The sequence below is a fragment of the Ictalurus punctatus genome, chromosome 12, assembly GCF_001660625.3.
Source record: "Ictalurus punctatus breed USDA103 chromosome 12, Coco_2.0, whole genome shotgun sequence".
NCBI classification, from domain to species: Eukaryota; Metazoa; Chordata; class Actinopteri; order Siluriformes; family Ictaluridae; genus Ictalurus; species Ictalurus punctatus.
This window is the reverse complement of record NC_030427.2, coordinates 14633115-14655999: the sequence shown is the minus strand read 5'-3', so window position 1 is coordinate 14655999 and position 22885 is coordinate 14633115. Positions and strand designations below refer to the sequence as shown.

Below are 22885 nucleotides of genomic sequence, written 5' to 3'. Positions count from 1 at the left end.
GGATTGATTGGCTACTTTAAAAAATTGCCACTAGGTGTGTGTGTGTGTGTGTGTGTGTGTGTGTGTGTGTCTCACGCCCAGTTTGGGACAGATCCACTATGACCCCGAAAAGGACAAAGCACTTCTTACTGAAGACGAATACAGGAAAACAGGTGGTGTTCATTCTTTTGCGGCGTTTTGTCCTTCCATAATGTTTTCACACCTTCCACGACGAGTTGTGTCTCTTTTGGCCTTCCACAACGAGCATCTTCTCGGAGCGCCTACGTCACGCGGCGGAGCAGCTCCTACCGGTGGAAAGCGCGCAGGACGGAGCGCGTTAAAGCCCCTACACGGCCTCCATTAAGGATCAGATCCCCCGAGCAGGAATGGAAGCACATCACCGCATCCTGGAGCGGACGCATCGGGGATAGTGTGCAGTGAGGAGGAGTATCGGTAAGAGCCTGGGGTTTAGTCTTTATTCTCTAAACAGAAACGCGGCGCAGCCAAGTGTCAGTCTCAGCCAACACTCACTGGATGTCAATGCGGCTCGTGAGAAATTGCAGTGGATGGAAAAATGCACACACACACACACAAAAAAAAAAATGCTGCACCGACGCGCTTTTTTCTGTTTGCGCCGTCAGTCATTTCCCATTTCAATCACGACGACACGCCGCGCATCCTTCCTTCCTGTCTCTCTCTCTCTCTCTCTCTCTCTCTCTCTCACACACACACACACACTCCATGGATGTGCTTGAACCATTTTATCATTTGTTTTACACCACAAAGATGCTTCATTCATGTCTTCACCGTGACACCAAGGTGCTGGTTTGGTCCAGCTCGGGTTCAGGTGAATCTCACATCCACACCTCCATCCATCATCCATGCATGATGATGGTGATGATGACGATGATGATGATGATCTTCCTTTGCAAATCTCTCGTCACTGACACGTGAAATCCGGAGAGGAAATACCTGATACTTATTAGGATTGATCCTGAATGGGATGCGTGGATGATTGGCATTGACCACATCCTGCTCAGCATCCTGCAGGTCTACAGTCCCATCACTGCTCCTGAAGGCCAGTGTTCTTCACCTGGAGAGAGGATGGCTCTGGAAGATTACATTAACTTTCGGGGTTGGGGGTGTCCTGTTCATTTTAACAACAATAAGCCGGTATCAGACTGTAAGATTATGATTTGTCACGATGAACGAGATCCGGGTAAGATCTCGTCCGATTTCTTTAACAGGATGTGCGACGACGGGACGTGTCTTCTCCCTGTCGGATTATACGAGGAAGATCCTGTAACGAAAGACCTGCGATTGAAGAAAATAACCACGTCATGCCTACGTCATCAATCCAGAAATTGTACGCGTGGAAAATGTTAAGTGAGCTTAATACAGAGGTTTTCTCTGTTCGTTAGCACCATATCCACTATCGGTGCTCGTGATGGTGGCTTTTAGATAAGCTTCACAGCACACTCTGATATTTGAATCAGAAAACTTTGGTCACGACGGCACTAAACTCAGTCTCGTGACCGTAGATTTCTTTTACGATGTGTAAAAAGCTTCCTTACTGGGAACTATTTATAGTCAGGTTGGAAAGTATTATATAAAATGTCATGCACGTACAACGCTAAAATTAGCACTTCCTTTATTTCTTTTCGGTGCTGCAGTATGGAGGAGATCAGCGCAGCCTGAACGTTTGTGCTATTCCACCATAAGTTCACCGAATAAGTGAACCTGAGAAGTTAAGCTGGTGAAATTTCTTCACACTGGATGTCTGCGATGCTTCAGATTTCATCAGAGTGTATGGAATTTCACTGACAAGAAAGCTAGCGTGATTAGCCTTGAGACTGCTCGTGTTCTGAACAGATGCCTCATGGGATGTTAGGATGTTCCTTAAGGTTTTGCTGTGCAGTTGTTGGAGAAGCTGAAGAATTCGATTGAAAAGCAACGTGACATGAGAGCGTGAAAGTTCGGCGGCCATCTTGGAGACGATCTTGGGCAGCATTATTCAGCCATACAAGACCAGGTTCCTGCTTGAATTGATTAGAACAGATTAGAAATCCCTGCGAAAATTCCACAGAAGGAGTTTAACTAAACCGTCCATACAGGATTTTGCGATTTTTAGAGTTTTTTTTTTTTGTGATTGTTGCGTCCCAAAATGCTTAATTTTGCTGCTTTTTTTTCTTTCCTTTTTTTATTTGCGATGCAACTTGCTGAGTTTTTTAAAGCTTTTTTTTTTTTTTTGCTGAAAACTACTCGAATTGGTGAAATTGCAATTGTACTTTCGCAGCGATGTTTGTTGGTAAATGAGACCTTTTAGCTGTACTCGTGTTCGACGCACGTGAATCGAAGAGCGCTTTGGCTGAACGCGCGTCGTGATGATGTCACATGATGTGTCTTGACCCAAATCTGCAGAAAATCTGCTGTAATTTTATTTAGAAAATCGCAAGCTCCTCCGAATATTGCGTAATTTCCTTGATTTTGCGTTCATTTCTGCCAGCACAAAACCACGGAATCCTGGAGGGACTGATTATAGATCTTAAACTCCATAAGATGTTTAATCAAGTTACGTGTACTGTAGAAATAAGCTTTAAAAGTTTATACTCTTGATATGTTCCCAGAGCAGTACCAAGTCTGCTTTGCTTCGTTTGTTATCCTTAATAATCGTGAATTAATACTTCCAGATTACTATTATTACATTTATGATTTTTTTTTTTTTATAAGTGAGCACGGTATGAGATGGAATACTAGAATCAGTATCAGTGCATCGCATCGCTAGTCCTAACCACTAAGATGATTGTTTTTTCTTTCGGGAGGGAAGGGACTTGCGTAATATAGCCACCATTTTAAGTGTTAAATAATAAAGCATGCCTTATTCATGAGCTCTGCACTTAGTAGTGGTATATTAAATGCACTTACATTGACCAGATTGTCCTATCTTCATAAATGTATCTCATTTGCATGATCGTAGATCAAGGCGATATCTATTATGCAAAGCATGTGGAGAGAAAAAAAACCTTACGTTCCTTACTGTCATTCTCCGTCTTGCGTCACATGACAATACCAACAGCACCATCAGCGAAGGGAAGCACCAAGCACACACCTCTGTGTAGACGGGTCTTTGCCGGGGTAAGTTTACACCCGTTTTTTTTCACACTGGAGTTTTTAGACGGCAGATTGGAGCTATCAACCTGCAGCAGAAGGAACGCTTTCGTCTGCTTGTTCTTCCTGTCCAATTAAAACATATCCAGTTCCATCCTTGGCGAGTTTGGACCGTAGACAGCAGATGGCACAGCTGGGGATCAAAACCGAGTTCTACGGGTTTATTTCTGCACCAAAATGCTTTAAAGCTCCTTTTTAGAATTGAGCATGTAAAAAACTATCCATAAATTACTTGTGATTTTTAATTGCTGATGAGAAATAGACTGACACGCACATGCGTCTGCACACGTTCCACGTTTTTCACGTGATTATGTGAGTGATCAGGGAATATCACCGTGGTTCGTGTGAAACGCTTCAAAGCCAAGTTTCTAAATTGAGACAACTACAAAAAGACATCATAATAAGAAGAAGAATATAACACCCATGCCATGCTGTTCTAGGAAATTGATGAATGACAGGGTGGTGTGATGAAGCAGAATTACTCTCACCACCACATAACCAAGACGGTTATTTTCCCAGAACTGCACATCCCTGTAGTGTTTTATTCCTCTTATACCACAGCTATTTTCCAACATGAGTGAACAATTTCTGTTGATTTATTTATTGATCTATTAAAGAATGATACGTCATACTTTTGATATACATTTATAGTTACGTCTACTGTTGTTGAACATCCATGAAGCAGGTTACTTCCTGTTCATGCTTACGTTACATTATAGCAGCTATAAACGGTCGTCCCCTCGCCAGTCCTTTTTTTCCATCTCTTGAAGTTAATAAGACAGAAAAACGCAGCTCGTCACGTTACCGGGGAAACGGCAAAGCGTAGACTCTCCTGTCGTGAAGAGGATAAAAGTTACAGCGTTACGTCTGACACTGGCGACTCCTTCCGTAAACGTTACATAAGCGTCACCTTCGACATATCAACATATGTAAGTTGTTACTGTAGAAACGATAACAAAGTAGTTATAAACCAAAGATGTCAGAAATGTGTATCATGATGCAATATCGATAGTCATGTTGTCATAACATGCAGATATACTGTATGGTTTTATATGTTGAATACAGTTCTACATTTTCTAAAGTTATTGCTGTTAACACTGCACTGAATGAATTATTACATTTACATCCAAAATATGTTTTTTTAAATTGATTTTTAGTATTAGTTCAAGTAATTTATATATATATATATATATATATATATATATATATATATATATATATATATATATATACTCACACACACACACACACACACACACACACACATATATATATATATATATATGTGTGTGTGTGTGTGTGTGTGTATATTTAATTGAAAACATTTTTATGGGGGTAAATTGTCATATATATATATATATATATATATATATATATATATATATATAGTCAAATAGTATAGCATATAGTCTAAAATAACACAAAATGTATGAGAGATATGAGACTTTTTTTATTATGTCAAAGTTAAAGACCACCTTTTTCTAGTTACATAGGAAAATAGAAGTTTTGCATTATTGCTTATCAAAAAATTAAAGGGTTAAATGCAATAGGACGTAAATGCGTCATAAAAATATATACATATAATATTTGTAACTGTCAGAGATGTCTGCTCATGCAGAGTGCTGGAGCACGGAGCGCGCTCTGAAGCCCGAGGCGCGACAGCACGCACTTCCGGGTTCAGTGATGGTGACTTTGTTTACTTTCGACACGTATGTGTGTTATGGTTTAATGTCATGTCTCTGCCCCTGTTATGTCAGTGGTTGTCTCTTAATGTGTCTCAGGTGTTTATGTTTCCCCCTTGATTACGTTTGTTATTTCAATATTTCAACTCCTCATGTGTCTATGTTCTGGGCGAAGTATTGTGAGTGTTTTCTCCGTACCAAGCCTTTTCCTGTGTTCACGTTTCTAGTGTTTTGATTCTGTGTCTAGTTTCTCATTTTGTCCTTTTGCCTTGTCTGCCGTTTGCCAATCTCCTGACCTTTGCCTGTTTTCGACGTCAGTGATTCACGTTTTGGATTTGTCTGCTTGATTTCCTTAATAAAGCTCTTTACTGCACATGCATCCTGTATCTCCTCCTTGCTAGGCGTGACAGTAACGTACAGAAAGCTGCAGTAAAGCTGCCTGAACGCTGAACCTTTCAATGATTTTCTGTAACCAGATCCTTTTCCCTGGCAACTGCTGCATTCACCCTTCAGTCTTGTGTCCTTCTCCATCGCAATTTAATCTGGTTTACCATGCTGCAGGGGCAGAATGCGGTGTGTGTGTTTCCTAGCGTAGCCCATATTTAGGCAGGATTTGTTTATTCTTACTGACATCTGTAATAAAATATTTGTGTAACCTTATTGGGAAAGTCCTTTATTTCATTCTTCCTTCTGATAAATTGCAATATGTTTGAGTGGTATATTTTTCCCACGCAGAGCCCATGGAGACTGGGGGGTGTAAACTTTTGCACAGAGCCGTGTAAGTGTGTGAGAGGTTAGACAGAGTGAGGGTTTGTGTTTGTGGTGAGAGTCAAGTTCTTCCACATTAAATAACATCACAGAGAAGAAGAAGAAGAAGAAGAAGAAGAAGAAGAAGAAGAAGAAGAAGAAGAAGAAGAAGAGCAGACTGAGAGAGGCCTGAGGGGAGAGCTGGCACACGCCGTCACATGACTTTCAGAAAGTTCACTCCTTCTTTGTTTCTTTCTTTCTTTTTTCCTCTCCTCTTCTCTGCAGATAGCTTTTTTTATCCTCTCACCTTTTCCTCCCTTTTCCTCCCTTTTTCCTCCATTGTACTTTCTTCTCTTCTCCTTCATCTTCCTATCATCTTTCTTGTCTCCTCTTTCCTCTTTTCATGCCTCCTTTTGACTTTCATTTCCTCTCGTCTTCTTTTCTCTTCCATCTTCCCTCTTTCCCTGTCTCCTCACTATCCCCTTTTCTGTATTCTCTTCTCTTCTCTTCTCTTTTCTTCTCTTCTCACCCTCTTCAGTCTTGCTTTCCTTTCATTTCTCTTCTGATAACATCTTTCTTCTTTTCAAATGTCCTTTTGTCTTTCTTCTCATTTCATGTTGTTCTCTTCTCTTTTCCTCTCCAGCTCCTTTCCTATCTCTTCTGTCATTTCCTGTCCTCTAACTGTCTCATCTTTCCTCTTTCCCTCCTCATTTAGTTTTTCCTCTCTTCTCTCCCATCTTTCCTCTTCTCTTGTCTTCTCACTCTTCCCTCTTTTTGTTCCCTTCTCTTCTTCTTTTCCTTTCATTTCTCTCCTCTCCTCTGCTCTCTTAACTTCTTGTCCCCTCTCCCCTCATCTCCTCTCCCCTCCCCCTCTCTCCTCTTTTACCCTCGTCTCCTCTCCTCCCCTTTCCTCTGCTTTCTCCTCGTCTCCTCCCCTCTCCCCTCTTCTCCTTTTGCCTAATCTCCCCTCTCCTCTCTCCTCCTCCCCTCTCTGCTCCTTTCCCCTCATCTCCTCCCATCTCCTCTCACCTCTTCTGTTCCCAGGTGCCTCACCCTTCCCTTAGCGCCGCCTGTCAGTTCGCTTCTGCTCTGGACAGTCTCCTGCAAAATGTCCAACTTTTCCGCAGTTGTAACAGTTTAATCCTGGTCCATAGCCCTGCCGGCTGGGTCTTCCTCGTCTGCATGCTTTTGGTCTTCCTCTCCTCTCCTTCTTTCTTTTCTTTTCCTCTCGTAGGAGCTTATCCGTGTGGATTGCATACCTCTCCACTTGTGTGAGGTTTCCGGTGTCCCAGGTGATACATTGTTGTTTGACTATAGCGGCAATTTCTGGTTTCATGCCGGTCATAAAGCTGTGTCTGAGATGTGCGTCCCGTGCTGTGACGGCCGCCTGCCCATCTGCCAGAGCGTCGGGATTCTCCAAGCCTGAGTTTGCGTCATGGATCTCAGTGAGCCTGGACAGGTACTGTGATACAGTCTCTGAGTCCTGTTGTTTACACTCTGCTTTTTTTGTCATGTCCAGTCGCACAGGAAAGGTGTTCATTAGCCTCTGTTGGAGCGCTGCGATTTGTGCTCTGTACCTTGCGTTGACTCCATCATCCCACTGTGGGTTGATCAGGCGGGCACCGTTCTCTGGGAATTCACGTCAAACCTTGATCCCGTCCGTGCCAAGTTTCGCCACGAGCAGTCGTTGTAGTTCATGAGTGCTGGGTCTGAATTCTCTGCAGAATATCTGAAGTTCATCCCCAAACTTTCATCCTCCTACTTCAGGGAGCGCCGGGAGATGTGTCATGCTGCTCCTGATGTCCTCCAATGTCCAGGGTCTGTGAACTAGCATAGGGCGTCTTCTCCGGCCACTTCTAGCATTGGGGCATTTACCACGGCGTGCACTGTCCCATCTCTCTCCGATTTTGTTGGTCTGAAGCCCTCAGGCAGCAACGTTGTTGGTCCCTTCACTTGGGATCTCGTGTGTAACGCCACTGGTGAAGACAGGACGGCTGGCGGATAGTTCGGTGGGGGTTGGTGGCTCAGTTCTGACAGGTTGGGATGGAGTGATGTAGGCTGGGCCGTTTCATCGTGAGGAGGTGCCTCTGAAACTGCAGGTTCCTCCCTTCTTACTGGCTGTGGGCGTCGCGGTGGGGTGGAGTCCAGGCCGGGATCTGCTTTCTGCAATTTAGCACACTGAGAAACAGATGAGGGCCCTGCCTGACATTTTTTTCTCTCTTTTATGTGCCTCGCTCTGCCATTCAGCAAATGCCTTCCAGTCAGCCAAAAACTGCACTTCGCTCTTTGTTTTAGGGGTCTCTCTCTCCTTTTTCTCCAAATTAAGTTTCAGTTATTCTACTGTCTCAGGCTAAAACTCCCTTTTTCAGGGAAAGCACATTCTTTAACCCATACATCATATTGGTTCAAACATCCTTCCCCATAATTCACACACCTAAACATGATATTAGGATCAACATATAAACACCCTGTACATACCATAGCATGCTTCACAGGATGTGCTTTACTACATGTTTTCCCCATATTTTTCTTTTTTTTTTTATAGCTTCTATAACTTTCAAAGTTTGAATCAATTTAACATGCTATGAAAATCAAGTGAATATGCATTCTCATGCACAGACAGAAAAGGTTTAAAATGTGTGCCAAATCTCTAGACATTCAATTAATCATATAACCTATAGCTTCAATAGAGCAAACCTTAAGAACGTAAAAGAGTTTACCTGTGAGGGCGAGTCCACATACAGCAATTTGATACGACTTACAGTTTTCTCTTCCCTTCTTTTTTTTTTAAAAAAAAAAGATTATTATTATTTAGTTTTTTTATGTCAGTAAAATTTACTTGTGCATTAAATTTGCCAAATCATGTACCGCTAATATGATGGAATGGGTCAGTGTGGCATGCCACTTGATAATAACCCGCTGCAAAAATACTGCGCCTCTTGCGCTTCTTAATAAGTACTCTCTTTACTTATTCATTGCTTGAACTGGACTCTTAATGTTAGCAAATATTTTTACCGTTATTATCTCTCTGTAATGCTGCATCGGTCTTTCGCTCTGCAAAACAAGGGCAAACCGCCTTCGCGTTAACACGGACTTCAGAAACTTTTTCACAAGCCTCCCCCGGTTTACTTGTTGTTCAGAAAAGCTGAAAGACTCGCGCAGCCCAGCCAGGAGATGCCAAATTGTTGTGGAAATTAGACAACAGTCGCAGACTCGTCCTCTGAAGGTAAAGAGGTTTATTACAGAAAGATGGTTAATACAGGATAGAATAAAGCAGGATAGAATAATGAGAGCGCTCTGAAGTGCTCGTGCTGAACCACTACTATATATATGAAACGCAGAGCATTACACACTTCTGTGTACCGATAAGATGCAGGTTGAGGCAGTTCAAACAGGCTTTGTTTTAGGGTCTTGAAGATGTGCAGACGAACCTTGAACAGAAGAACATGTTTGTGTCTCTGTAAGCAGATAAACATTCTGAACTGATCTCAGTGACATGACTTGGCCTTCTTAGGCGTTATCCTCAGATAAACATGAACAAGAACAAACTTATTACAAAGCAAAAATGAGTAATTTCCCTCACATGACTTTGAAATGGATTTTAGTTTTGTTAAAGCTAACACAGTGGGTGTCAGGCCTTTATGATGCTTATTCCTTTTAAACTGATTTATATTGTGAGGATGCGTATTTATGACAGCGCTTGGCAGAAGCTCTTATCCAGAAGTTAAGTACTTATTTTGCCTGCTTGGATAACGTATTCTTCTCCAAAGAAAGAGAGATATTCAGCGTGTACGGGGAGCCTCAAAGAGCAGGATGAAATTTAATTTAGATCTGAGATGAGCTAGAATGTGTGTGTGTGTGTGTGTGTGTGTATGTGTGTGTGTGTGTGAGAAGTGAAACAGTTTTTGTAATCTGTATAGCACATTATAGATTTATTATGTATTCATTTATTATACATATTAATTATGTTCCTTTTCCATGGTGGTAGATATGTATTGTATGTTTATATAGGGGTGTGTGTGTGTGTGTGTGTGTGTGTGTGTCTTCTCAAGAGTGTGTTCCAAAGACGTTTAACGACTTATTAACCGGCTTCTCTCAGCTTCTAATGGGTTTCCAAGGATGCTTTATTAAAGGCAGGTGCACTTTCAGGGTAAAACAGTTAATGCTCTTGGTTTAATCTTTTCTTACTAGATCTAGATTCATTTTCCAACAAAATAAAGAACAATTCTCAAATCGCATGCACTAAGTCTAGTGATCTTTTCAGCCCATTGCTCAAGATGTTCAAAAAGACAGTCGCTCGTAACTCGTACACTGTTCCTTAAGCTTTATGAGTGGCACATAACTCAACTCAACTGTGAAATAAACAACACGCAGTAAAAATAAAGTGATAAATGAAAGGGGAGGGGCTTGGAGCAGATAACAGTGAGTATTATTTTTTAACATAAACATTATTTTAAGTAGTGCTGTTTTTTAAAAAAAATTGATTTATATTAAAGATGACATGATGCCACTTTTTTGTTTCAGATAACAATATTTAAACCTTTGATATCGATACCCATCCAATATCGTCTTCTTTAAATACCCAGCTGTAAAATGCTTTTTGTTTTTTACACTGAGTCACTTCGCAGTCGAACTCTTTCCCACAAAAATCACTTACACTGTAAATATGATAACGTATAAATAGAAATCAATCCAAAACCAAAAGTATGTAAACACTTCCTGTTCCAAAACTGCACTTCTCTTCCAAATCCAAATCCAGTCAGGATCCGATATCCGATCTGTTTTCTCTGATATCCGATCCAGCTTTTTTTTTTCTTTCTGGGAGCAAGTCAATACTGATACCAGGTATCGCATGAGTGCCATCTCTAATTATGAGTCAAATAATACTTTTTGTTTCAATCATTTTAAAATACACAAATGAAACTAGAAAAAAACAGGAAAAGATGAGTCTCGATTTGTTTGAGGGAAAAATTGTTTGAGTTCAGGTATGAAAAGCAAGATGAGCAGAATGTGTTAGGAGAGTGTGTGTGTGTGTGTGTGTGTGTGTGTGTGTGTGTGTGTGTGTGTGTGTGTGTGTGTGTGTGATTCTGGTTATTTTTCCCTTCTGTCGAGCGCGACAGGGTCTGGAGGGGAAACAGGTTGTGTTGTGGTGGTTTCACCTGCTGAGCTGTTGGACGACACACCGAACACATTTCCCCTTCACGTCCTCGTTCTCTGGAACACGCAGTTATGCTGTATGCTGAGGATCGCTAGGAGCGAAGGCCTGCAGAGCGTCACTCACACACACTCACACACACACACACACACACACACACACAGATCCAGGCCTCTCAGCTGATGGCGAGTTGGAATTGGCTTAACTGCCAAGAATGGTATAATTGAAACAGCTGACAGGTTATTACTGATTTTGAGACGAAGCTCTTGTGAAGCTGGTGATTAATAATATCTCAGTGGGACATTCACAATGCGTCTGTGTGTGTGTGTGTGTAGGGACGATGCCTACTCCTGAGCAGGGGCCTGCGGCAGAGGAGGAGGAGGTGCAGAGCTGTGAGGAAGGAACCAGCGCCAATAAGATGGAGATGGAAAGCACCACAACCAACATCCTGGCCTCCGTCAAAGAGCAGGTACAAAAACACACACACATACATACTTTTCAAAAATATATTTCTTACTAACAGGTTACCTTCAGGTACCATTAACGGACATTATTTAACACCGTGAGCTTCAGCGTTAATATAGCATCGTAGCATAATATATATATTATATAGCATAATATATATATAACGTATAGCATAATATAGTGACATGTAAAAAAATGTTAAAAACGAATGCCTGTATAAACTGATGATTTTAAGGAAAATAATGAACACCTGTGTAAATCACCGAGTTAAGTGCAAATCACATGAACAAACCAAACTATAAATGCAACAGAAAATTCAGAAACACATCAACGTTAACTCAAAACACAAAACGTTTTTAGCCCGCTGTTAAACACCGCATGCCCCGCCCCTTTTGTGTGCATTCCTGACATAACATGAATAACTTATGGCTATAAAAGAGACAGCACTTCAGATAACCCCTTCTCACTGTTCATATTCTGTTTTGAACGTAAAACAGAGAATAGGCGCTCACTCTTCTGTCTAATCATCTTTAAACGTTCTGTTTTCATCATCAACGAGCCATGTTAGGCGTAATGATATTCTGTCATTGTAATGCTGATGTATGTACCTGACTTGCACAGATCAACATCTGTGTATCAGTAGATATGTTTCCATCCAAGATGCGAATTTTAACTTGGAATATCGCAAAAAAAAACACATTTGCGCATAAAGCACCGTTTCAGAGAGAACAAAATCGTCACGTCCGGGAAACCTGCGCAAAGTATCGACACGTTTCTGAGCCGAGTGTCCAATCACATGACCTGTTAAGACAAAGTCACGTTACTTTTTTGATGCGCGTCGTGAGGAATTTATTCTGTAAACGTCTTTCCATCGCAGTTTATGCGCATGTCTTCTTATTGACTACAAAAATGATCTGCCTCAATTTAGCACACATGTTTTTTTTATTCGCATTTTGGATTTTATTCGCATCTGTTTCCGTTTTTTGGGGTTTTTTTTTTTGCAATGTCCTAAAATTCACATAAAAATACATGGATGGAAACATAGCTAATGTTCAAATCGCGTTGCGTTTTTTGTTTTGTTTTTCTGTCGATGGACGACGGAGGCTTTTTTTGTTTGGTTGGTTTTTGTTTTTTTTTTTACAAAAGTTGGACCTGATTTTTTGTGAGACACAACAATTTAAACTCAAATAAAAAATGTTTAAGGATGACAATTTGTTATTATACAAATTACAATTTCTTAGCTAAAGTACTTTCTTCGATCTGCTAAACAAAACACATCTGTTTAGACGGTGGTTGAAAATGAATGCAGTTTATCGATTTAATAATACTGCTAATAATAATAATAATAATAATAATTATAATAATACATTCTATAAAAATCAATCAATCAATCAATCAATAAAGCACTTTTCTTTCATGATAATATCGATATCATGATAAATTGTACCATGAATCACTTTTCATATCTATCTCTAGGATTTTTAACAGCTATTACAAGCTGGGATTGGAAGCAGCTGATTTGATTGAGAACTTTTCCATAGTATTTGATTTGAGTTTTTGTTTGTTTCAATGCAGCACTACTGTTTTGTTGGCGGTGATTTAGCAAACCTGTATATTGTGATGCATTTTGTGTATCGTGATATGATATTTTCATCATATCTCCCAGCCCACACGTGATCGGTGCTGTTTATCAGCGATTTTCTTCCCTCCAAAATAAATAATCTCGTAACCAGCTGACGGGCTGATTTCATCAGAAAGCTAGTATATCATATAGACCCTAGCTTAGATGAAGTGAATAGAAAGTCAATAGAAACCTTTCATAAAAACAGCAATATCACTGTGTATGTGTGTGTGTGTGTGTGTGTGTGTGTGTGTGTGTGTGGTTCTCGTACGTATATGCCCTGAATCCCGTCCACAAGACTGGCTTTGTCACGGCGAGCAGTGAGCCGAATGGTGGAGACGTGTTGTGACAGGCAGCTCGCAGCACAAACAAATCAGTAGCACATCAGCGTGACTTCTCACGTTTTTATTCTACGTTTTTTTTTCATGTACTGTATATTTTTTCTCTATTCAAATTATTGGTCCAAGCGAGGAATGCAAAAAGCTTAGTGGTTAAACGAAACACAAGAAATTATTTTCAATGGTGTACCTGTCTTCTCAGTGTGTGTGTATGTGTGTGTGTGTGTGTCTGAAGCAGCTGCATTAATGAGCTGTTTTCAGAGAGGCACACACAGCACAGTTGTCGCAAATGCAACACACACACACACACACACACACACACACAGGAGAGGAGGCAGAGGACAGCCTCTGAGACAGCAAGGGTCAGGGCAGTATCATCAGCAGGATTCCGTATGAAACTTTGCCTTCACTGAACTTGTGACAAGGACACACAATGGCTCTGTCCCTAAAAACTTTTTAAAATATATATTTTTTCCATAAATTTATCAAACTTTTTTGCGTGTTTGTCACCTTTGCGCTGTGGCGTAGGAGCTCCAGTTTGAACGTCTGACCAGAGAGCTTGAGGTGGAGAGGCAGATCGTGGCCAATCAGCTGGAGCGATGCAGGTTGGGGGCGGAATCTCCAGGTGCTGCCAGTGACAGGTATGTCATCATTTCTAATATAAAACGTGATGATTTATGACCACAAGCTTTGTTACTGTTCCCTTAACTAACAGTACTAACTCTTACAAAAAAAAAATTTACATTTTGAATGCTTTTTTTTTTTTCTGAATTCTGGATTCTGATTGGTCAGAAGGTGTTAATTCATTTCCTAGAACAGCATCTCTGACAATAGTGCAGATGCAAATCACAGGTTTATATTAATGCGTTCGTTCTTTATCGTTTCTATAGTAACAGCTTGTTCACAGGTTAAAAAGCATGTGCAGTCGTTTATATGGTGACTTTTTCTGTAAGGAGATGTTTATCTAACATTTATGGAAGGAGTCTCCAGGGCGCTTTGTTAAATGCTGAAACTGTAACTTTACGTTTTCCGACAGCTTCAGGACAGAGGAGTTTACGCTTCGTGGTTTTTCATTATATACAATATAACACTTATATTGTAGTATACAAAGACCTAACTTGTTTTGTTAACATTCCACAACATTAAATATAACTATAAATGGATAAAAAGTATGATGTGTCATTCATTAATTTTCTTTAACTATAATTATTGACAAATTCTTGTAGTGTAAGAAAAAAAAACACTTCATGACATAATAATATAAAATTTGGGCTGATAACAGTGCCTCATTGTTGATTATTTTCCTCTAACAGCATGTCCCTAAGTGTTTTATTCCATACTTGTATCGTACCATAACTCTATTTTGCTTTTGTGATACTCAAACGGTAATATTTACTCGGGCTATGACTGTATAAAATATATTAATATTCAGTTGCATTCAAATATTATGAATAAAATAATTAAAACATTTTTTTTTAATTATGCATCACCATTTCAGCCATCATAAATGAAAAAAAACCCCACTAGGCTTAATGTGTTAGAGATATCTGGCACTGTTGCAGAATCTTTCAAGGAGGAATCGTGAGGCATTGAATCGATTATATTTCACATCCCTGCTCAAGCACATTCACTCTCTTGTTAGTGTGGCGCACATCATTTTAAAATAATGTACTCGTAATAAAAAATATATCTATTTGCTCAGTATATTGGGTGAGTCAGTGAATGGTTTGGTTGTGATAAAGTGGTTGATGAAATGTTCAGAGTTTGTTTACTCATGTGATAATCAGTCATCAATAACACTGCTAGTGCTGAAAGTACTTAGCGTTTGTCAGTAGAAGTTTGAGCGCTGTTTGTGTGTGTGTGTGTGTGTGTGTGTGTGTGTGTGTGTGTGTGTGTGTATCCGCTCAGTATGGGGTCGGTGAGATGCTGAATGTTTTTTCAGGTGTCCCCGGGGTGGTGTGTGTGTGTGTGTGTGTGTGTGTGTGTGTGTGTGTGTGTGTGTGAGTGACTCCATATGGATGTCTTCATACTATTACACACCCTTTGCCCTTTGACCCTTGATTACTTGACCCCTTTTGCTTCTTGTTTTCGTGGCTGGTAGAGTCGTACCCCGGTGGCCCACGCTATCAGACGCTTGTCTCGTCTCGTCTCCGCCGTTTTAGACGGTGACGTCTGTGCGCCGCCGTTTATTCAGACACCACCGTTCTCTTCACATAAAGATCAAATGATCTTTTTTTTGCTGTAAGCATGTTAGTAGTTCATTTGTTCAGTAAGGAATAAAACACTCGTGGTGGTGTGCTGTTTTAGAAAAATCATCGACTGGTTGGTGTGATGAAGTGTTATATCTCAGCCCAGCCATGACTCGGTTTCCCGAGAAGCAACACCCACTTCTAACTTGGCCACTGAGGACTACACTTCCCACACACGCATGCGCTCACCTTCCCCGGAGTTCTGATCACACACACCTGCAGCCAATCACTTGTTTGGCTAGGCTAGCTCAAGCCGTGCCGGTCGCTACACCGACAACTGCGCATTTTCCTCCCATATTGGCACCGGAGAAATACGACGGAGATCCGGCATGCTGTCGGGGTTTCCTCCTCCAGTGCTCCCTGTTTTTCTCCAGCTACCCAGGCATGCTGGAGAGTCGGAAAATTATTCATTTCATGGAGCTATTGACCGTGAGAGCCCTGTTCTGGGCCACGGCGAAATGGGAACAGGGAGACAGCACCATTACTACCATGGATCAACTGACGGAGCGATTTCGGATCGTCTTTGATCACTCTCCAGACAACAGGGAGACCGGGGAGGAATTTCCGACCCTGAAGAAAGGGATATGCTACGTAGCGGATTAAGCTTTAGAATTTCATACTGTCGCGGCCAGGAGTGGATGGAACCAACCCGCCCTCAAGACTATGTTTCGCCAGGGATTGAATCCGGATATAGTGACAGAACTGGCATGTCGCGATGATCAGATAACTCTTGACTCACTCATTAGCCTGGCTATGCGCCTAGACCGCCTACCACAGAGCCGCCGCCCAGTATGCGGCAAGGCGGATGTTGCGGTGCAAAGTCTCCCCCCTGAACCCATGCAGCTTGGGCGTGCGCGGGTTAAATCTGAGGAGAGAGAGAGACAGCATTGCGAGCTTCGTTGCTTCTACTGTGGTGAGGAGAAGCACTTCATCCGACAATGCCCTCTCAAACAACGCCGTGACGTAGGAGACAACGGAGCGGCTACATCAGCCAGGGGTGAGTTTGGGTCCTTTAACCCAGAGCACATTTCAGTCTGCATTCTTGCTGCCGGTCATAGTAGAATACTCAGGACTATGTTATACTTTAGAAGTGCTGATTGACTCAGGAGCGGCGGGGAATTTCATCAACCAGACCACCATACAGTAGCACAACATCCCCGTTCCTCCACTAATCACACCACGCTGGATTCAAGCCATTGATGGGGCCCCCATTGTGGGGGGTTCATCACGCATTGTACTAAACCACTCAACCTCTGGACCAGCGCACTCCATCATGAGAGAATGGTGTTCTACGTCACAGTGTCCGCCAGACATCCAGTGGTCCTAGGCCTCCCCTGGTTAGAACACCAAAACCCGGGTATTTCCTGGACTCACAAGGAGATCACACACTGGTCCCCCCATTGCATCAAACATTGTCTTCAGACACCCGTGATTACTCTAGCGACCACCTCCATCGAGAGCCTAAATAAGACTACCACAGTCCACATTCCCACTGAATACCAGGACCTCAGCGAGGCGTTTAGCAAAGAAAAGGCCAGTGGATTACCAACTCATCGGCCCTACGACTGCGCCATCGATCTGCTTCCGGGCACTACGCCACCAGGGTTTACCCACTATCACAGACTGAACAGAGAGCCATGGAGGAATACATCCAAGAGGCACTACAACAGGGCTACATGAGACCCTCTACATCCCCAGCCTCTGCAGGATTCTTCTTTGTGGAGAAAAAGGGAGGAGGGTTACGACCATGCATAGACTACAGGGGTCTAAACCAATGCTGTATCAAGTATCACTACCCTCTTCCATTAGTACCAGTCACTCTAGAACAACTTCGCGCTGCTACCGTCTTCACAAAGCTGGACCTCTGCAGTGCATACAACCTGGTCTGTGTCAGAGAGGGAGACAAGTGGAAGACGGGGTTTAGCACCACCTCCGGGCACTACGAATACCTGGTAATGCCGTATGGGCTTTCTAGCGCTCCCTCTGTCTTCCAATGTCTAATCAATGATGATTTAAGGGACATGCTGGGACGTAACGTAATCATGTACATCGACGATATATTGATCTATTCCAGTTCCAAGGAGCAGCACATTCACCATGTCTGTAAAGTCCTGCAAAGATTACTCCAGCACCAGCTTTACGTCAAAGCCAAAAAGTGTGAGTTCCATAAGGACACTATTTCATTTCTGGGGTACATCATCAGCCCTGAGGGGGTTATTATGGACCAAGTAAAAGTGAAAGCAGTAGTAGACTGGCCCACGCCTGCAACCCTGAAAGAGATACAGAGATTCCTGGGTTTTTTGCCAATTTCTACAGAAGGTTCATCAGATATTTCAGCTCCATGGCAAACCCACTGACGTCCTTGTTGAAAGGAAAGCCTAAACGCCTGCCATGGAACCCAGCTGCCCAAGCAGCACTAGATCAGCTCAAGAAGACCTTCACAACCGCTCCCATTATCAAGCACCAAGACCCATCCAAACCATTCGTGGTGGAGGTCGACGCATCAGAGACAGGTGTAGGAGCTGTTCTCTCACAGCGTTTCAGAGAGAGGCCCATACTACATCCTGTTGCATTCTTCTCACGTAAACTATCACCTGCTGAAAGAAACCATGATGTGGGAAACAGAGAACTCTTGGCCATTCAGCAAACCCAAGAAGAATGGTGACACTGGCTGGAGGGAGCTACACACCCTTTCGTCATATTCACTGATCACAAGAACTTTGAATATCTATGTACTGCAAAGAGGTTGTCACCCCGTCAAGCCCGATGGTCACTGTTTTTCGCCAGGTTCCAGTTCACCCTGTCATACCAGCCCGGATCCAAGAATACTAAGGCTGATGCCCTGTCTCGTCTGGACAACACTGAGGTTCTGAGGAACAGCGAAGAGTACATCTTACCACCCTCATGTATTGTTAGTGCCCTGAACTGGGAGCTGGATCAAGCACTAGAGAACATTCCCCAGTCACAAGTTCCAGAAACATGCCCTTCGGGAAGATGATTTGTGCCTGAACGGTACCGACAGGAACTCGTCGTATGGGGCCACACGGTGGTTGGCACAGGTCACTCAGGAGCACAACACACCTACCATCTGTTATGGGAAAAGTACTGGTGGCCTGATATGGAGTGGTGGCGTCATGTTCATCGTGTGCTCAGAGTAAAGTACCACAGACACTTCCTGCTGGCAAGCTCAAAGTTCTACCCGTACCAGAACACCCATGGTCACATATTTCTATTGACTTTGTTACAGATCTACCCAAGTCCCAAGGTAACACAACCATTCTGGTAACAGTGGACTGATTTTCAAAGTCAGTAAGGCTTGTTCCACTATACGCCCTGCCCACTGCATTCATGACAGCTGAATTACTATTTCAGCATGTATTCAGGTACTTCGGCATCCAGGAGGAAATAGTCAGTGATCGAGGACTTCAGTTCACATCCAGGGTATGGGTCCAGTTTTATGGAAAAAATGGGGATCAGAGTCAGTCTCACATCTGGTTATCATCCACAAGCTAACGGCCAAGTGGAACGAGTCAACCAGGAACTAGGCCAGTTCCTTAGGACATTCTGTGCCTCAAACCCTGAGGATTGGAGCAGATTCCTCCCGTGGGCCGAATATGCACAAAATTCACTACGACACTCAGCCACGGGCCTTACACCATTTCAGTGCGTACTAGGTTACCAACCCCCACTGTTTCCTTGGAATGCGACTCCCACAGAATCACCAGCAGTGGATCAGTGGTTCCAGAGGAGTGAACAAGTTTGGTCCAACACACACCAGCGCCTGAGACAGAAGGCACACACATACAAATGTAGAGCTGATCGCCGCCACAGTGAGCATCCACGTTACCAGCCCGGCGATAGGGTTTGGTTATCCACAAGGGACTTGAGACAACCACATGGCTGCAAAAAACTCACCCCAAGATACACGGGGCCATTCAAGATCCTCAAACAAATCAATGTGGTCACCTACCATCTGGAATTACCTCACCGCATAGCCCCCTCCTTCCACATGTCACGACTTAAGCCCGTGATCACAGGACCTCTAGCCACAGAGGTGTCCTCTGAAACCCCTCCTGTACCACTGGAGATCGATGGGCAACCTGCATACCTGATCAAGAATATCCTCAACTGTAGCCGCAGGAGGGGTAAGCTGGAATATTTAGTCGAGTGGGAGGGCTACGGACCAGAAGAACAATGCTGGATTCCGACACAAGACATACTGGACCCACAGTTCAGTAAGGACTTCCATGCAGCTCACAATGAACTTCCAGGTCCACGACCCCGGGGGAGACCCAGAAAGAACTCTGCTCCCAGAGTGAGCCGTTTTGGGGGGGGGTTCTGTCATATCTCATGGCCGCAGAGGACTACACTTCTCACACACGCATGCACTCACCTTCCCTGTCACTCGTTCAGCTGACTTGTTTCTCTGTTGCTATCCAAGCCTTATCTACCGTGTTTATTGCTAAGTGACTTTGACCATTGTTTACGTTCCTGACCTCGATTTCTGCCTTGCCCCTTTTTGTTTTGTTTGCATGATTGCCTGACCCTTGCCTGTTTCTTGACCACGAATTTTGTCTATTCCTCTGGATTATACTGCCTGAATCTGCCCCCTGCATCTGCTTCCGTATTCCCTACGGTATGTGATATGAAGCAGAGTTACTGTTACAGTAAATTGTTTTAGTATTCCCCTTTTTTCCTATATTTTCCTATAAAGAATGTCACATTGTACTGTTAATGCTATGGAACGTCAGATAAACAGTTTCATTCCCAGCGATCACCAGGTCTGCTGCATGGTGACTGGTTCAAAGTTGAGATACATTGCCTTGGATTTGATTGCAGACACTTTCTATTATCCTTTTTTTGTTTTTTGCTTTTCTTCAGTTCCTCCGAGAAGTCTCTGCTGTGGAGGTCAGCAGGTAAGACTCGCTGCACCCAATTCACGCTTTTTCAATCATATGCTAAACAAAAATGTTCATTCTGAGCCTTGATGGATAACGAGCGATTGTTAAAAGGTAGCGTGTAGAGAATGTTAAACGGTCACGGTGAAACGTTGAAAGCTCACTGTGAACCTTGAGATTGAGGAGTTATACAATCTATGTGACACACAGTGAACCAGAAACGTACCCACAATGTGGTATACTACAGTATACTGTACGTACAGTATAGTGTAGTATATGGAGAGTAAAGCAAAATGTATGTATATTATAGTGCAGTATACAACATGTACAGCATAGTGTAGTATGTAGTATGTGGAGTATAGCTCAGTATATGTACATTATAGAGCAATATATGCACAGTATAGGGAAGTATATTTAGAGTATAACATAGTAAATATAGAGTATAGTGAAATATATTTGTTATAGGGAATAATGCAGTATATGTAGATGATAGTGCAGTATATTTACAGTACAGTGCAGCATATATATATTATAGTATAGGATATTTATGGTATAGAGTAATATAGTGTAGTATGTAGCTCAGTATATGTACAGAATAGTACAGTATATGTACAGTATGGTGCAGTATATGTACACAATCATGCAGTATATGTACAGTATAACAGTATATGTAGAGTATAGTGCAGTATATGTACACTATAGTGCAGTATAATAGAGTGTATGTACAGCATAGTACAGTATATGTACAGTATAACAGTAGATGTAGAATATAGTGCAGTATGTGTTCAGTATAACAGTAGATGTAGAGTATAGTGCAGTATATGTACAGTATAACAGTATTTTAAATAACAATGGAGGCCAGAATAATCAAAACACATTAACATATAGCAGATATCAGTGATGTAATCCAGCTTAGTTAAGGAAAAACAATATTAAACACTGTGAGAATCCAATACTGAGAGAGCATCTACTGCAGTAAATGTAGAGTATAGTGCAGTATATGTACAGTATAACAGAACATGTAGAGTATAATGCAGTATATGTACAGTATAACAGTAGATGTAGAGTATAGTGCAGTATATGTACAGTATAACAGTAGATGTAGAGTATAGTGCAGTATATGTATAGTATAACAGTAGATGTAGAGTATAGTGCAGTATATGTACAGTATAACAGTAGATGTAGTGTATAGTGAAGTCTATGTAGAGGATAGTGTGGTAGATATAGAATATAGCACAGTAGATAGCACATGTCGAGGTTAGCACAGTAGATATAGAGTATAGCACAGCAGATAGTAGATGTAGAGAATACTGCAGTATATGTTGAATTATACTCTGCATGTACTATACTGTACTACTGTGTTTGTACATAATATGTACACATTGTTTACTCTGAAAATCGAACCCTTCCTTCCTCAGACTCCTCGGCAGCAGGTTTGTCAAAGCTCCACCCCTTAGACGACTGCCCTTCACCTACTTTTGGAACTAGAGGTCAAAGGTCACCCTATTCACCCGAACTGGAGCAAATCTCCTTGCATGAAAGTGAGGGTTCATCAGCTCATGCGTTAGAATATCACAAATAGACAAATTAAATTGAATATACGTTTTATTCAGGAGATACCTGTACTTCTTATTTCATAAAGCTTTTTTCAAACTGAGGCAAAATCTTATGTGAATTCCTCAGTTGAATATGAAATATACTGTACACTAAAATGGCAGTTTTGTCCATAATCAGCTAGCATAACTCTCACACACAAACACACACACACACACACACACACACATTGTTTCATAATAGTGATATGCATATGACATAAAAGTGATAATGACTGGAACAATAATGACTTGTGTAATTTCTGCTGCTTTCAGTGAATAATAAAAACCTTTTCTGATTTATATTATAATGAATTAAATAATCCTGTCTGAGAAATATAGATTGTGTATAACAAATGTTATTAGCTTCTGTAACCTGAACAAATAAAAATAGTTATTCAAAGTGGAACTAGATTTTTGGACCCTACTGTGCATATTTTCAATATGCTTCTGCAACCCGGAAAATTTTCACTCACTGAATATTTTCTTTATTCTATATTTCTCTACTCATTTTTTCTTCCTTTTTATGTCCTTCTATATCTCTCTCCGCTTTGTCCTACACTACTGTCCCTCTCTCAGGGTCAGCGGCAAACTCGCGCAGCTCGACACAGATGAACTCGTATTCTGACAGCGGCTATCAGGAAGTGAGTGGTTACTATAGCAACCTAGTGACCTCCAGGAGGTCAGAGGGACGGTCCCAGTCGACAAGCTCTGCCCCTAGTTTCAGTCCGAGCCAGGCCATGGGGTCCAGGGCGGAGGGACAGGCGCTAGCGCAGGTGGGACTCCAAAAAATTGCCACAAGTGGAGTCTAATCACTTTCTGTTTGCTTTTAAACAAACAGGAAGAGCTGATCTCATTTTATTGCATCATAAAACAAGCCTAAAAACCAATCAGGGTCCAGTATACAAATTAGGACAGGTTATAAAACCATACATTTAATAGAATCAATAATCACGTGCACGTTTTTGTTGATTTAATGTTTGGTATAGGA

The 22885-nt window shown here is 42.0% G+C and overlaps 1 protein-coding gene across 1 annotated transcript in view; it reads left to right on the top strand.

Moving 5' to 3' along the window:
• Positions 1–283: 283 nt before the first annotated feature.
• Positions 284–22885, top strand: part of pkp4 (plakophilin 4) — a 37088-nt gene continuing 14486 nt past the window's right edge. Inside the window, exons 1-6 of the mRNA XM_017481481.3 lie at positions 284–432; positions 11067–11200; positions 13684–13796; positions 20286–20320; positions 21721–21843; positions 22474–22670. Coding sequence (XP_017336970.1) covers positions 11072–11200; positions 13684–13796; positions 20286–20320; positions 21721–21843; positions 22474–22670 — 597 coding nt within the window. The 5' untranslated portion in view covers positions 284–432; positions 11067–11071. The remainder of the gene's footprint in view (positions 433–11066; positions 11201–13683; positions 13797–20285; positions 20321–21720; positions 21844–22473; positions 22671–22885) is intronic.